Below are 15027 nucleotides of genomic sequence, written 5' to 3' on the forward strand. Positions count from 1 at the left end.
AGCCTGACCCCAGGATGCTGAGCTCATGACCTGAGCCGGAACCGAGAGTCAGACACTATACCTACTGAGCCTCTTAGGTGCACCTTCATAGAATTTACTTTTAAGGACAAAGAGAGTTGTTCTCTTAAAACTACACATTTTGATCACGTTCTACTCCTTTCTAAAAGCTCCCATTCAGGGTATCTCGAATCAGTTCAGAACGCCTGAATGTTCACATCAAGGCTTTCCAGCATTTGTCTATATTGCTTCCCAGTTCCCTCTTCTAACCCCAGTCTTTGTGTCTATTAAGCGAAGTTTGTCCTTTGAAAAATGTACACTTCTCTCTGACACATAAGATTCACATTCTCTGTTTAGTCTTTTTTGATAAGCCTCGCTTGGTTTGGTGTCAGCCCCCATTGCCCTAACCATCCTTCAGCATTCAAGTGCAGGACCTCTCCAACATCTGAAATTTATTCTGCATATTTTATAAGTCTGTTAATATATAACTGCATACTTTCATTATCCTATTTTTTCTTCTGAGTCATCTTTTCAACTAGCCACCCCCTCAAGGAAGGCATTCGGTATCTTTAGAACATTCAATAAGCTAGTATAATGACCCCATAGGTAAAGAAGGTGATGCATATCATCAGGGCAGATCAGAGAATCCAATTAGAATGGTGAACTGGAAAAAGACATCAAAGAAGTAAGTAAAGATAGAAGACAGAAAAACACTGCACCTTACGAAGACCATCAGGTTACACTCCTGTAAGGGGTGACTTATGGGATCTTTCCACTTTGATTCCTCAGTGTTTAATTCTATTTGCAAAATAGGTATTTTCAGTTTTTTCATTCACTCTCTAGCTGATCTCATCAGTTCAATAGCTTTAAATACTTCTCTCTTGAATTTGAGACTCATAGATCTATTCACTTACTCCATATATCTTCATTTGGATGTGTCCCTTGGGCATCTCAGACTCAATAGAGCCAAAACCAAACCTTGATCCCCACCTCCCCAACTGGCTCCACTCTATTTCAGTAAATGGCAATTCCATCCTTCTAAAAACTCTGACTTTGACTTGTCCCTCACACTTCATATTCAATCTATCATCAAATTTTGTTGGTTGGCTCTACCTTCAAAATATATCTAGAATATAATTGCTTCCCACCATCCCCACAGACATTATCTTGGTCTAGGCCAACATCATCTTCCACTTGGATTATCACAATAGCTTCCTAATTGTTTTCCTGACTTCCATTCTCAAACCCTTAGAGTCTGTCTACAAAAAAGCTAGCCTGCTCAGTTCAAAAGGAAAGCCATACCATGTCACACCTCTGCTTAAAATCCTCTACTTCTCATTTCATTCTAAATAACATCCAAAGTTCTTCACATGAAATTCAAAACTCAACAGCTGGGCAGCCCGGGTGGCTCAGCGGTTTAATACTGCCTTCAGCCCAGGGCCTGATCCTGGAGACCTGGGATCGAGTCCCACGTCGGGCTCCCTGTGTGGAGCCTGCGACTCCCTCTGCCTGTGTTTCTGCCTCTCTCTCTCTCTGTCTCTCATGAATAAATAAATAATCTTAAAAAAAAAAAAAACTCAACAGCTTTGTTACACATATCTTTGATCTCATCTTCTAACATACCCCCCCTTGCTAATTCAGCTCCAGCCACAAGGGGTTCCTTCCTGTCCCTGATTATGCCAAGCACTTTACCTGATTAGCATTACCCCACTGTCACTCGTCACCAACCCTGCTTTATTTTCTAAACAGCGCCTACCATTACCTGACATTTGTTGTCTTATCCCACTAGAAACTCCTTGACAGCTGAATGTTCTGTTCACTGCTTTTCCTCAACACCTAGAACAGTGCTCCTGTATGCAGCAGTAGTAATTTCTAGGTATGAAATTCAAAGGGCTTTTCACTTCATTAAAAACAAGCAAGCAAACAAAAGCCTATTTTGGTTGCTCAGACAATCTTAAAATAACCAAAATGCTTCTAGAATGAAGCTAGATTCCACAGCATCCATCAGGAATTACAACTATGGGAAATGGTGAACGACAATATTCACACATGCAATCCTTTCAGATGCATCAGAATCATAAGCACATGACAAGGATCATGTGCCCAATTAAATGAATATTCTTGTTACATATTCACCAGCTAGTAAACAGATGTTGACCCAGAGCAGACTGTCCTGATGACTCTGCTAGGAAGAAAGAGGTGACATCACTGGAGAACTCAAGGCATATGCTCAGGCAGGTGACACACGTACTCACAGCCTAGACTGTGATTGCTGAACTCCATGCTGACTGCCAAAGAAATTTGTCTCATGACCAACTCTCAGGGGAATTCTCTCAGCCTGACAGTCACCTCTAAGTCCTCTGTAGTTAAGGTTAAGGGGTCTCTTTGTGATCAGTGAGATGTTATGCTCCTCAAATGTCTATTTGTGATACATGTGCTTACATGTTTAGTCAAACGTTTATTTATTCATGAAAAAAGGAAGGAAATAGGGTTTTGTTTAAATTCCATTTCTAGGTCCAAGGCCACCTGTTTTGGCTGTCTCCAATACTGAACCCCCGGCTTGTCATCAGAACCTCTCCCCACACAGGCCCCTCAAATTAGCCACACCCTCCAACCTGTTACCACTCCAAACAATACTCCCCAAACTGTCAATGCGCTAAACAGATCTCCCCCACCCCGCCATTATCGACCATCAGAGACCCCTCGTCTGTCACTCATGCTCCAAAATTCCCGACACCGAGACTTCCCTCATGAAAAGCCCTCTGAGCGCCCTATCCTATCAGCCAGACCCCCAAACTCCTCTTCCCGTTACCAACGTCCGCCGAGACCCGGTTCCTGTTAGCAGTTCCCGACAGCATCCCCTTCCCCGTCACCGAAACCCCTCCTGGACTGCCGGTGGCCAACGTCATCAGCCCCACTTCCTCGTAGCCTCGCCTCGCCCCGCCCCGCCCCGCCGCTCGCCCCGCCCCTTTGAATGTGGCCACGCCCCCTGGCGCGGCGTCCCGGCGAACTGCGCCGGAAGCCCCGCCCCCGGCCGGTTGCTAGGCTCCGGCAGCCGGAAGTCCCGCCTGCCGTGTAGTCGCCGCCGCCGCTGCTGCCGTCGTTGTTGTTGTGGTTGGTTCGCTGAGCTCCGCGGCTCCGAGAGCCGGCTGCATCCCTTCCCCGCCGTCGCCATGAAGTGGATGTTCAAGGAGGACCACTCGCTGGGTAAGGCTCCGTCAGAGGCCGGGTGGTGGGGGTCGCGGCGGCGGGTGGGCCCCCTCCCCCACTCGGGCCGCCCTGGGCTGGGCCGGGCGGGGCGGATGCCGAGCTGTGGCCTCGGGTCGCGGAGGCCCCGGCGCCCCCGCCGGCTGCCCACGGACGCTGTGCCGCCTTCTGCCCTCCTGCCGGGAGGCGGGGGCCGAGGACCGAGGCCGCCGAGACGCCGTAACAAGGACCCGGGCGTGCGCAGGTCGCTGGGGGAGGTGGGTCGGGGGCGCGGGAAGCGGCGGACGAGCAGGCGCGACCGGCAGCCCCGTCTGTTTCCCACAGAACACAGATGCGTGGAATCCGCGAAGATCCGAGCGAAATACCCCGACCGCGTTCCGGTGAGTGCACTCCCCGCCCCCTCACCTCGTCGTCACCCCGTCGTCTAGGACTCGCGATAGGGCCCCGGGCCACTCAGCAGTTGATAAGTTGAGGTTCCAGTCCCAGTTATAGGAGCAGACAAGCCAGACGGGGCTCGGGGCCTTGGGGGCCGTGGCGTGAGGGGCTTGAGCAGGTGCTGTTCAGGGTGCCTCAGTGCTGAATCTCCCGATCTAGGCCAGCGAGCTGTCTGCAGCCTCTGGGCTCCCTCGCCAATTATGTAAGGAACGATGTTCTAGGACAGGGCAACAGGTCACTGCCACTTTTGGGAACACTGGTGGAGGGAGACTGTCACTTTGGTCTTAGAAGTGGTACTTTAGTCTCAGGACACTCATCTTTAACTTTGAGCCTCTGTCTTTACTTGATTTCTAGCTCCCTTTCCTCACTCTGACCCTGTCATCCTTTGCTGACCAAAAAAAATCTGAGAAGCCTCTGAGAACTCCCTTCTTTCGTGGTTCCTCCTTAATCAGTAATAAAGATCCTGTTTCTTCCGTGGTAGGGGTAAAGTTTCTATAATTCTTACTGATTTTTAGAGGACATCCGTGTCTGTTATTGTAGCTCTTTGTTTGAACAAGCAAAACTCTGAGGAGGGGTTAGGAGGGACACATTTGAAACCTAGTTCAGGGAGAAGCAACAGGCCAAATGAGGAGCTTGGTTTACTCATTCCCATTAGTCCATCCATTCCTCTCCCCTTTGTTCCTTGGGATCTTACTTCCTCTGTAGTGTGAAGGCAGATTCATTCTGGAGTCTTGGAGTAACTGGCTGTAGATGAAACCAGGTATCTCAGGTCTGCCCAGACAAAATGTCGAAGAGCTTTGTAGTAAGGGCGTGTGTTTCTCTTATGCTCGCTGAGATGCAGGATGATAAACATAATTGACCACAGAAAAGCACTTTCTGTTTCCGTATCATACATTTATGTCAGTTCTTAACCTCCAGAGTTAAGAGTTTGTGGTTTATTAAATCAGGGGCATATTTTCCAGTGTTGTGCAGTTTCCCACCCACCTCCTTGCCCACATAGTATTCATCAGCTCCCTGGCAATGCAAGGCCAGAGCCTCACTTTAGAAACCCAGTCCTGATCTCTCTTTGCTTTCCCAGGTGATTGTGGAAAAAGTCTCAGGCTCTCAGATTGTCGACATTGACAAACGGAAGTATTTGGTTCCATCTGACATCACTGTGGCTCAGTTCATGTGGATCATCAGGAAAAGGATCCAGCTTCCTTCTGAAAAGGCAATCTTCCTGTTTGTGGATAAGACAGTCCCACAGTCCAGGTGAGAAGTGTTTACTAGCATTGGCCACCTGCTTGGCTGCTTACAGAACTCTAAACTTTGGAGGTGAGAAAACTCTTAGAGGTCCTGACTGGAAATCTGGATGTTGTGCTCCCTGACATGAGGAGCTCAAGGAAAATAAGAAAGGGCTACAGTATCTGGGAATATACTTTGGGTTAAGAAAATAGAACAAGGTTGGACTTAAAAAAAAAAAAAAATCTAGCCTCAGACCCTGATGAATACTTTAAAACAGTTCAGGATTTACTTAGGCTTAAGCCATCACTAGAACCTAAATGAGCCTAAAATTAGGTTTTCTTTAAATGACCCATGAAATAAGTCCTGTCGTTCTCCACTAGGGGCTTGTGGGCCCTGCTGAGGCTCAGCTTCAGTTAATCATCCTCCTGCTTGCTCTCCAAACTTAGTTCTGTGCCACTGCGAGTGTGTAGCTGTCTGATCCTCAGGTATGCTGGAATGGCTGCTGTCCAGCAAAAGGCTCTGAGGTCTCTTTACAGACTTACACCCCCCCTCGTAGCACCTGCTCCGACTGTCAGAGTAACCGCCCCCCTTGCTCTAGCTGTTGTGCTGCCTAGAAGCATTCTTTGGCATAACTTGGGGCCCGAGTCTTCTGGGGCATTATAATTCTCTTCTTCTGTGTAGTTGACAGCCCAGCTTTAGTCCCTGGTGGAAAAAAGAAAATGGACTGGCTCCTTCAAAATTCCTGGTCAGTCCTTTGCCATTACTGGTTGAGTATTAGCCCTTGAGCCAGATGCTAGTCCCTCTCCCCCGAGTGTGAGTTCCTGGCTACATCTCATCTTGGAGACTCCAAGTAAGTCTCATTGGTTACTCCCCTAAAGGTAGTACTTCTGCAAGCTTAGGCTTTCAGAATCCCTGGAACTATCCCAGTTTGGCCAAAATATGTTCCCTTTGAAAATCCTTGAAAGCTCCAGAAAAGACCTAAGCCAAAATCTAGTCCCTTTCCTATGACAGATAGCTCTGGCTATTTTTTTATCTGATTTACTTTCCTAATCTCCACCACCTCCATTTCCTGTGTTTGGCAGAGAGGTTGGGGAAAAATGAAAGGTTCTTCAGTAAGGTCAGTGTCCAGCCTGAGGAGATCCGCCTGGCCTGCCTGCTAGGTGCTGTTGGTCTCCTATAGCTGTTGTTCAGGAAGCTGTGGTGTTGGCAGAGGCGGTCTTGACACCTGGTGGGGCTCTTCCAGCCTTCCTTCCCCGACCTCCAGGCAGCATGGTGCTGGGTTCATCAGGTTAGGAAGCCCTGGGCATCTGTAGTCGTAACTCAGCTTCTCTTAAGGTGGTGGAGAGGTGAATCTTCAGTCATCACACTGCTGATCACTTGACAGCAGCACACACAGAACTGCCACAGGGTCTCCTGCTAACTCCATCTCCTGCAGCTTCTGCAGAGTCTGGGTAACTCTGTGTTTCCTCCTTCCTGGCAGTGGCTTCTTAGGGAAGGAAGCAGGTGTCTAAGACCTGTGGCTTTGAATTTATTTGATCAATTCTTCTGATTTTTCTTTTCCTTTTCCTTTTTTTTTTTTTTTTAAGATTTTATTGATTTATTTATGAGAGACACAGAGAAGGCGGAGACATAGGCAGAGGGAGGAGCAGGCTCCTCGCAGGGAGCCCGATGTGGGACTCCATCCCGGAACTCTGGGATCATGGCCTCAGCCGAAGGCAGACGCTCAACCACTGAGCCACCTAGGCATCCCACTTTTGATGTTTCTTAAAGGAGATGTGCAGGCTTCTGGAGACACTGTTACTCTGATGGCCTCATGTTAATCTAGCAATTAAAATGGCTGCAGATTAGCAACTGCCCCCTCCCTCCATTATCCCTGAGATATAAATAGAATTGGAAATCAAAAGTAATTCTCAGGGCAGCAGAGGCTGCTTCCTTTTCTCTCCCAGTCCCATTTGCCTTTCCAGCCTGGTAAGAATCTGCCCTAAAGCAGATGACACCAGTGACCCCTGTCAGGATTTTAGAGAATCGCTAACCAGGCTTCCTCTGCCCGGGCCTTTGGCCCCAGTTAATGACTTTCTGTCCCCACACTTAATACAGCGATTTGGTTTTTTTAAGAAAATTTGTTTCTAAACAAAAGTGGTATATGACATCACTGGGCCTTATGCAAATACTGATCACTTGACAGCAGCACACACAGAACTGCCACAGGGTCTCCTGCTAAAGCTAATGTGTGACTCAGTCCTGCCATCTCCTCCCCAAGGCACGTTAACAGCAGCCTCTTCCTCAGCTCCTTCCAGCCTCCTTAGGAAGTGCGGGGCCTCAACCTTCCACCAGTGCTTGCAGCCTTCAGAAAGTGGCTGGGGAAATCAGAGTTGGAACGGATGAGTCCAGGCCTAAGGAGGCTTCTCCCATCCTATGACAGATTTGCGTGAGGATCACTTGAGAGGTGGGAGGTGGAGCTGAAGTAACTTCAGTTATTCTTGCCTTGCAGTGGGACTTTCGGAGTATTCTGGAACACAAGCGATCATGTAAAATGTGGTTATTGTTTAGACTAGTGAGTATTAAATACTGATTCTAGAAATAGAGACCAAGGCAAGTCCCGGAGTTTTACTTCCTAAATTCTGAGTTCTGTTTTTGTTTTTAAAGCAGGGCAGAGGGGGTAGGATCTCAACTCCCCTTTCCCATTTAGCATTGGAAAGTTGAATTCTCAGCCTAGGATCCTGCATCCAGAATCAGGCCAAAAACAAAAGAATTGTCCCTTGGTGCAGACAGAACTCAAGAAAAAAATACCAGTGTACAGACTTCCAGTCATGGCAGTAGCAGGGAACCCAGACCTGGCCGTGGTACCTACCTTTTGATCTTTGTTTAGAACACAGAAGAATCTTGTTAATCCCTGCTTAAAATAGAAGCAGTAATATATTTTTAAAGTATCTCTAAGGTGTGATAATTTGGGAATGTTACACTTGGAAACGTTTTTTAAGATTGTGGTGCTTAGTTGCTCCTTTGATCTTGAAGAGAAACTAAGTAAAAGGAAGTTGTGAGATCTTATAGTCCCTTTATCCTTTATTTAGAATTGTGCTTAAACACTTTTGATCATTTCTAGGTAAATACCTCTCCAAGGGTTTATTCCAGCAGTAATGCAATAGGGTTTTATTTATATCAGAGAAAAAAGTCCGACAAAAGGGATAGCCAGTAGTTAATTTTTATTTTTTAGAACATCGAGAGCCTTCATGGTTAAGTTGACTTTCACTCTGAGGTGGTTGCCTTTCCAGGGTCCACGCAGTGGCCCCCGCCCACAGCCCTGCTGGGCAAGAGAGAAATCCAGGTCCAGGGGAAGCATGTGGGCTCTGAAGCAGATGGGTGACCAGGTGTGCCTGTCGGTCCAGCCAATTCGTGAGTCAGGCTGGAGCCCACAGCCTTCAGGACCTGACCTTGGTCGAGGGCCATGGGAAGGTTCTGCGGGGATTAGGTGCCTGCTCAGTGCTCAGTTCTAGGCCGGCCTCCCCCAGCATGTGCTCTCAAGGAGCTTCAAGCTCATGTCACCCTTGGCAGCACTGCTGTTCCCAAATTTGGGCCCTTTTGAAAGGTGCTGTTATTATTGGCTAGTTTGTCTGGATCTGTGTGACCCTGAATGTAGGGGTGAGTAACAGAGTTTTAGGGGCCACTTTAGGTTCATGAGAGTCAGTACATCGGGGTCCCACCAATGCCTTAGATGGGCTCTGTGGCTTGAATCTGCCTGCCCTTGGCTTTTCCCATTTCTTTCCTTGTCAGGCTCAAGCATTTGGAAGGTGGCAGGGCTCCTGGTGCTTAGCAGCACCCTTCTGGGGTGAGCGCATGTAATAGTTGATGCCACAGCCCTGTGTCTTAGTTCTAGGGGCCCGAGGTCGCCTCTGTCTTCCTTAGCAGTACCTGCAGCAGGAAGGCTTAGAGTTACAGCGCTGCTCGCCGGTTGTCAGGCCATCCAGCGAGCCTGTGCAGCTCAGCCTGACAGGCACCTCCAAGCCACCTGTGTGAGGATCCTTGGGCATTTTGGCTGTGGCCTGCCCAGCGCTGTGTGGCTCAGGTGACCTCTTGAGAGCGAAACTTATCTTCTCAGAGGCTTGGAACATGTCCTAAACTGACACGCCAGCCTCCTCCTGGAGACTGCCCACTGACTAGGGTCGCCTTTTAACTCATTTCTTTTTTTTAATGGGAGTTAATAAATTTAAGCTGCAATTGGGGCCCAGCTCTTTTTGGCTCCAGACCAAATCATTCTGGCTTTGTATGTGTGTGGCCTGATCCTGTAAGTCCTATTTTGAAATCATACTGTACAGATGTTTCAGTCTTGTTTCATGGCACTCAGTGTCACATCAGAATTGGGCATTCGGTCACAGGCTGCTGAATGGAGTGTTCTGCTCCCAGTGTTGAATATCATCAGTTTCCAAGTTCGCCCAAGGGGTGTCCTGAGTTTAAGGACCCAGTGTGGCTCCCAACTGAGTAAAGTTTCCACACGAGGCTGTGTGACAGAAAAGAACAGCAAGAGGATTCTTAGAGTCACAGGCACAACCATCCAGTTGTTACATTACAGGATCTGAAGAGAGAGCTCTGACACAGAGGCTGGCAGTGGTGGCCTTACTTAGGCACCTGTTACAAATGTAGAATCTCAGGCCCCACTCTGACCTACTGAATCCAGAGAGACTCAAACTAGGCATGTGTGTGATTTCGGACACACATGTGTATGTGTGACAAGCACTAGTCTTGGGAGATGTGTGCAGAAGGCACAAGATGCTGACATTAGGGCAGTAGAACAGATCTGTGTATTCACTTGGAGGGAGCACAGCTTAGTGCTAAGGATGTGTCTTAGCTTTGTGATATGTCTCACTTTATTATTGCCTTACTTTTATTACCTATAAACTGGATTGTGATCCTTTTGAGGATTATGCTGCCTCCGAAGATTGCTCTGAGGATAAAAAGAATATTAACACACTTAGAATAGTGCTTGGCACATAAGTGCTTTTGTAATTAGGATTTTTATGATCACGCTCTATAGCTGCTGGGGGCATGGATTAAACAGATTTATAAACCCAAGTTTTACTTAAAAGGTAATACAATCAGAAGGAACGAGAGCCACATGATTGTGGGTCTCTGCTTACAGTCTCGGAGCCTGCCTCAGGCAGCAGGGGCTCCAGTGGTCATTGTTTACTATAGGCAGAGTCTGGAGTGGGCCACCAGTATTTATGTAGCTCCTCAAGTATTTTTTTTTCAAAGATACTATTTATTTATTAGAGAGAGAGATAGTGACTGGCGAGAGAGAAGGAGAGAGACTTTAAAGCAGACTCCCCACTGAGTCAGAGCCTGATGCAGGGCTCAGTTCCATGACTGTGAGATCACACCTGAGCCAAAACCAAGAGTCGGGTGCCCAACCCAGGTCCCCCTCCTCAAGTATTTCTTCTAATTCAGCAGTGGGATTTGGAGTCATTGCACTAGGGGTTCATATTTGCTAGGAACAGAGTGCACTTAGCCTGTCAGATGGAACCGGACTTGACAGTGGCTGCCTTTGAAATATACAGTGTCTTTTACTTCTGCCTCTAAATCCCTCTAGTAATGGTCATGGGGAGATGGTAGGCCAGGTGCTCACCAAGGTGCTCACCTGGATTTTTGGAGGAAGTGGGGCTAAGAGAGTTGTGACAATAGCTGTAGCTATTTTCCCTGTCGCTCCTTTGGAGGTGTGTCAGAGAAAAGCAAGGTTCCTTGGGGGCATTCCCGTCCACCAGGGTAAAAGTCTTCTTGAGAGAGACAGTTACGTGTCAAGCTTTTGGCTGGTTGCTGGCTCCTCACTCCACTTCCTAATCATATGGTTCTTAAAGATAAGCATCTCAAACAAACAAAGAAGACAGATGGGATGCGTGGCTCAGTTGGTAGAGCATACAACTCTTGATCTCAGGGTCCTGAATTGAGGACAACCACCTCCTGTTGCCTTCTTAAAATAAGACACTAAAAAAAAAACACAAGTACCTCTCTCCCTCTGGCAGAGAGACTGTTTCTCCACTCAGCTGCACCTGGAATCATCTTGGGCATTTGAAACCTACTGATGCCTGGATCCTACCTCCTGAGATTCTGATTTAATTGGTCTGGGGTAGGGCTTGGGCATGGAGATGTTTTAAAGCTCACCTGTGATTCTGTTGTATAGTGGAGGTTGAGGCTTACTGCTCTAGGGGGCTTTACGACGGGGTTTCTCCCTCTGCCCATGTCCCTCAAGTCCCTCCATGTTCCAGGGCAGTACAGTTGAGAAATGGCATGTGAGCCACATTTGTAATTTTTTTTTTCACGTTTGTAATTTAAAATGTTCTAGTACATTAAAAAAGAAACAAGTGAAATTAATTTTAATACATTTTAAGTATCCAAAATGTCTTTTCAACATGTAATAAAAACTGAGATTTTTACATCCTTTTTTTCATACCAGGTCTTGAAATCTTGTATATGTTTGACAGTTACAGCATGTCTCAATTCAGATGAGCCGCATTTCGAGTGCTGCACGTAGGCAGTGGCTACTGTATTGGACAACAGGAATACAGGACATTTCTATCATAGCAGAAATAGCATAGTAGTGGACAGTGCTCTTCCAGGGAGTCCTTATTTTACAGATTTCAGGTTAAGAGATCGGGAGCGCTGTTATTTACCAGATGCTGATGACCGGTCATTTGTATTCCTACTCATCCACCCCCATGTTGTTACTTAAGAATTCTCATCTGCCCACACAGCCAACTGGGCTAAGCTGACAGTTGGGCAGGAAGAATAGGAAAGGAAAAACTCCCCTTATAGATGCGGCCTGTACCCCTGTTATGTGGAGGTCCCACGCAGCCCTCCAGGAGCACACCAGCAGAGGGGCGCAGGCCCTGTTTCAGCAGCCTGTGGCCCCAAACTCCCCTAGAAACCCCGGCCCTTGTTTTACTGAGTCCTGCATGTAGGCATCTAAGTGGCCTGTCCGCTGTAGTCTGTGCTGGCTCTCAGACTACTGTCTGACGGCTGGTTCTGGTTGACCCCACGTGTGGTCACCCTGATGTTTAGCACGTGTCTGTGCCTGCTGCGTCTCTCTCATAGTACGGTCACGTGGCCAGAGCTCGCCCAGGGTTCCCTGCGTTACTAGTCTTACTCTGGAGCCGCTACAGCTCAGTTCCATGGCAGGGAGCTAGATTGGGTCTCCTGTACTGCAGTCTGTTTTATGGCTTAGGGAAAACCAGCTTTCCCGCCCACACATGTTTAGTTTGAGCAACATCTATTTCTGGAGGGTTCTTAGGAGGGTTGGGCAGGGTTTCTTTGGATCCCAGATACAATCTTATTTTGCCTTACATGTGAGGAAAATAACTTCTCTTTGATGGCACTGATGCCAGTCGCTGGAGCATGGGTTTTTTTGGTGGGGGAGTTTCCACAAGAATGAACCCACTTATACTTATCATGTTAGGTACAAATTATAAACCTTCACAAAAGCCTGAAGGAGAAGCAAGTCCCATGTAGTCATCTTTACCTTGGTTCTCCACCCACATGGGGATGGGCCTCTTAGGCTCTTAATTTTGCTTAGGTTTTTTTTCTCTTGCCCTTGGCATCCAGAAAGCATTCAGGTATTAATCAGGCAAGCCCACTCAAGGAGCTAGCGCTGGCCTCTGCACTGGCCTCTGAAGGGATAATTTAGTGTGAAGGTGCAGCAAGTGGCCTTGCCTCGAGGCAGGAGGAAGGAAATTTGATTCTAGTCTTATTTACTGATTGTCCAGGCGCCCCTGGAATTACTTTTATTGTCTACCAAAGTATGGTAGAGTAGGTGGTTTACATAGTCAAGTCCCTTTTCCTCAAACCAACTTTCTTCAAACACCTAGACTCAGGGCACCTGGGTGGCTCAGTTGGTTAAGTGTCTGCCTTCGGCTCAGGTCATGATCCCGGGGTGCTGGGATCAAGCCCTGTGTTGGGCTCCCTGCTCAGTGGAGGAGACTGCTCTCACATAAATAAGTAAAATCTTTATAAAAACAAAAACAAACAAGCAAAAAGAACCTAGACTCAGTGACCAAAATCAGTTTCTCACTGTTCTTTCTTTTCTCTTTCAAGCCTAACTATGGGACAGCTTTATGAGAAGGAAAAAGATGAAGATGGATTCTTGTATGTGGCCTACAGTGGAGAGAACACTTTTGGCTTCTGAGGGCCAGCGCTGGGCTAGGTGCACCGTTCCTGCTTGTGTATCTTGTAAATAGTCGGCCATTTTCAGTTTCCAGACCTCTTCACATAGACCTATTAGTGCATTTGTAACTGGATTTATTTCTTAATATATTGGAAGGTTTTGTTTCCTTAGATTAGTAAATTATCATACAGAGTTTTATTTTCAGTTTTCCTTTTGTGCACTGTCCTCATGGCTGTCCTCTCCAGGGGACATGTTCCTCTGGGGATCATATTTAATGAAGATATTTCCATATTAAAGTGAGGTAGGTGGGGTATTAACGTGAAAGGGAGGGAGATGATGCATTTCTTCTGGATTATGTTTGAAGTGTTAAAGATGGCTAAGTATTAAAAGCACCAAAATTAAATCCTTAGCAATCAGAACACTTGCTTCACTAGATTTTGCCAACTGCCAATCATGTTGGACTGAGCTAATCTGTTCCTCTTTCTGAAACTATTAAGGTAAATAATTAACAATAAAACTTCCTCTTATAAAGGCATTGCAGTGTGACCATGTCCTTTATTTACTTTCTTCCAGACGGGCCTGACAGGTAGCTCTGCGTCTGCTAGGTCAAGCAAGACAGTTTGTGGGGCCCATGGCAGTGTGGCCTGGGATAGGAAGCAGTGGTCTGTGTCATAAGAGGGGTGCTTTATTAATTTTTTTAAATGGTTAATATACCCACATGGTTCAGATATAAAGACTATAAATAGTAGACATTGAGAAGTCAGGCTCCCACTACTGGTTCCTGATTCCCTGACCTCCCACCTTATAGGAAACTACTTTAATTTTGTTTCTTTCCAGTAAGTATATGTCCTTATTTTCTTCTTTCTCTTCCACGAAAGAAAACATTATATATATTTACGTACACATTGCTCTTTTCCATTTAATAGTATATCCTGGTGATCTTTCCATATCAGTTCATAGGGAGCCTTTTCTTTTTTTTCTTTTTTTATTTTTTTTTTTAAAGATTTATTTATTTATTCATTCAGAGAGAGCGAGAGAGAGGCAGAGACACAGGCAGAGGGAGAAGCAGGCCCCATGCAGGAAGCCCGATGTGGGACTTGATCCCGGGTCTCCAGGATCACACCCCTGGCCACAGGCGGCGCTAAACCGCTGCGCCACTGGGGCTGCCCCATAGGGAGCCTTTTCATTCATTTTTACAGTCATATTCATCACACTGTGAATATGTCATTATTATGTACCTGATACCTAGGCCCCTGTTAATGGCATTTGGGTTGTTTGCAAGTCTTTCACTATTACACCGTGGTGGGATGATAACTGAATACACAATGGCCTCTTAAAAGTATCTGTATGCTTCCTGGTGCTACTTTTCAAGCCCCCTTCCTAAAAATCACAGATTTTCCCATGCACACGAGTTTCATTATTTCTCACAAATTAGTATAAATGTGTAGGCTTGCCAAAACACAAATGCATCTAAGAGGAAAGCTTACTTTCCCAGATCCTCCTCAGACAGTCTGTGTTGGAGGCTAGAGCCCTACAGAGATAATGAGGGTAAAGAAACCTAGGAACATGCAGTTAAAATGACTGCCTTGCACTTTCTACTGGGGAAGAAACACAGATCCTTATCTTTATCTTTACCAGGTTGTATAAGCAGCTCGTCACAGCTGTCTACTGAGGTCAGCCTCCCAGCTGGGATCAGAGGAAATGCTTATCATTAAGCATCATGGTGGTCTTTCCTCAACCTGACCCCATAAAATCTGCGGTCTCTGCTGGTTGTTTCAAACTGGAAATAGGTACAAACTGACCTCTGAGTGAGCAAGGGAGAGGGAAGGAACAATTTCTGTGTTGAAGGAAATCTTGTTTGCAGTGACAGCCACCTAATTCAAACTGGCTTAAGCTCTAAAAAGGATGCTTGAACTAGAGATGGAATGATACCATCAAAGCCCTTTGCTCCTGGTTTTGTTTCCCTCTGTCTTGACTTCATTCTCAGGCAGATTCCTTTCCTGCGAAGGCAACATGGC

At 46.7% G+C, this 15027-nt stretch overlaps 2 protein-coding genes across 12 annotated transcripts in view; one reads left to right on the forward strand and one right to left on the reverse strand.

Moving 5' to 3' along the window:
- Positions 1-3034: 3034 nt before the first annotated feature.
- On the forward strand, positions 3035-13544 carry GABARAPL2 (GABA type A receptor associated protein like 2). The gene is made up of 4 exons (XM_077890847.1): positions 3035-3204; positions 3529-3584; positions 4718-4890; positions 12940-13544. The coding sequence occupies exons 1-4, from the start codon at positions 3171-3173 to the stop codon at positions 13028-13030; spliced, it is 354 nt and encodes a 117-aa protein (XP_077746973.1). The 5' UTR covers positions 3035-3170; the 3' UTR covers positions 13031-13544.
- The window catches only part of ADAT1 (adenosine deaminase tRNA specific 1), a 44635-nt gene continuing 37657 nt past the window's right edge, over positions 8050-15027 (reverse strand). For 7 of the 11 annotated variants that reach the window (XM_077890660.1, XM_077890650.1, XM_077890640.1 and 4 more), the window contains 2 exons: positions 9750-9802; positions 8050-9358 (listed from right to left, as the gene is read on the reverse strand). In XM_077890660.1, coding sequence (XP_077746786.1) covers positions 9312-9358; positions 9750-9802 — 100 coding nt within the window. In that variant the 3' untranslated portion in view covers positions 8050-9311. Of the gene's footprint in view, positions 9359-9749; positions 9803-11013; positions 11191-15027 lie in introns of all 11 variants that reach the window. The other 4 variants (XM_077890711.1, XM_077890649.1, XR_013375545.1 and 1 more) reach the window with 3 other exon arrangements.

This window comes from Canis aureus, chromosome 3 (assembly GCF_053574225.1).
Source record: "Canis aureus isolate CA01 chromosome 3, VMU_Caureus_v.1.0, whole genome shotgun sequence".
Lineage (NCBI taxonomy): Eukaryota > Metazoa > Chordata > Mammalia > Carnivora > Canidae > Canis > Canis aureus.

Coding starts and splice junctions, on each gene's coding strand:
- GABARAPL2 (XM_077890847.1), top strand. CDS start 3,171: ATGAAGTGGATGTTCAAGGAGGACCACTCGCTGG. Junction 3,205..3,528: donor CAAGGAGGACCACTCGCTGG/GTAAGGCTCCGT, acceptor TGTTTCCCACAG/AACACAGATGCGTGGAATCC. Junction 3,585..4,717: donor AATACCCCGACCGCGTTCCG/GTGAGTGCACTC, acceptor TTGCTTTCCCAG/GTGATTGTGGAAAAAGTCTC.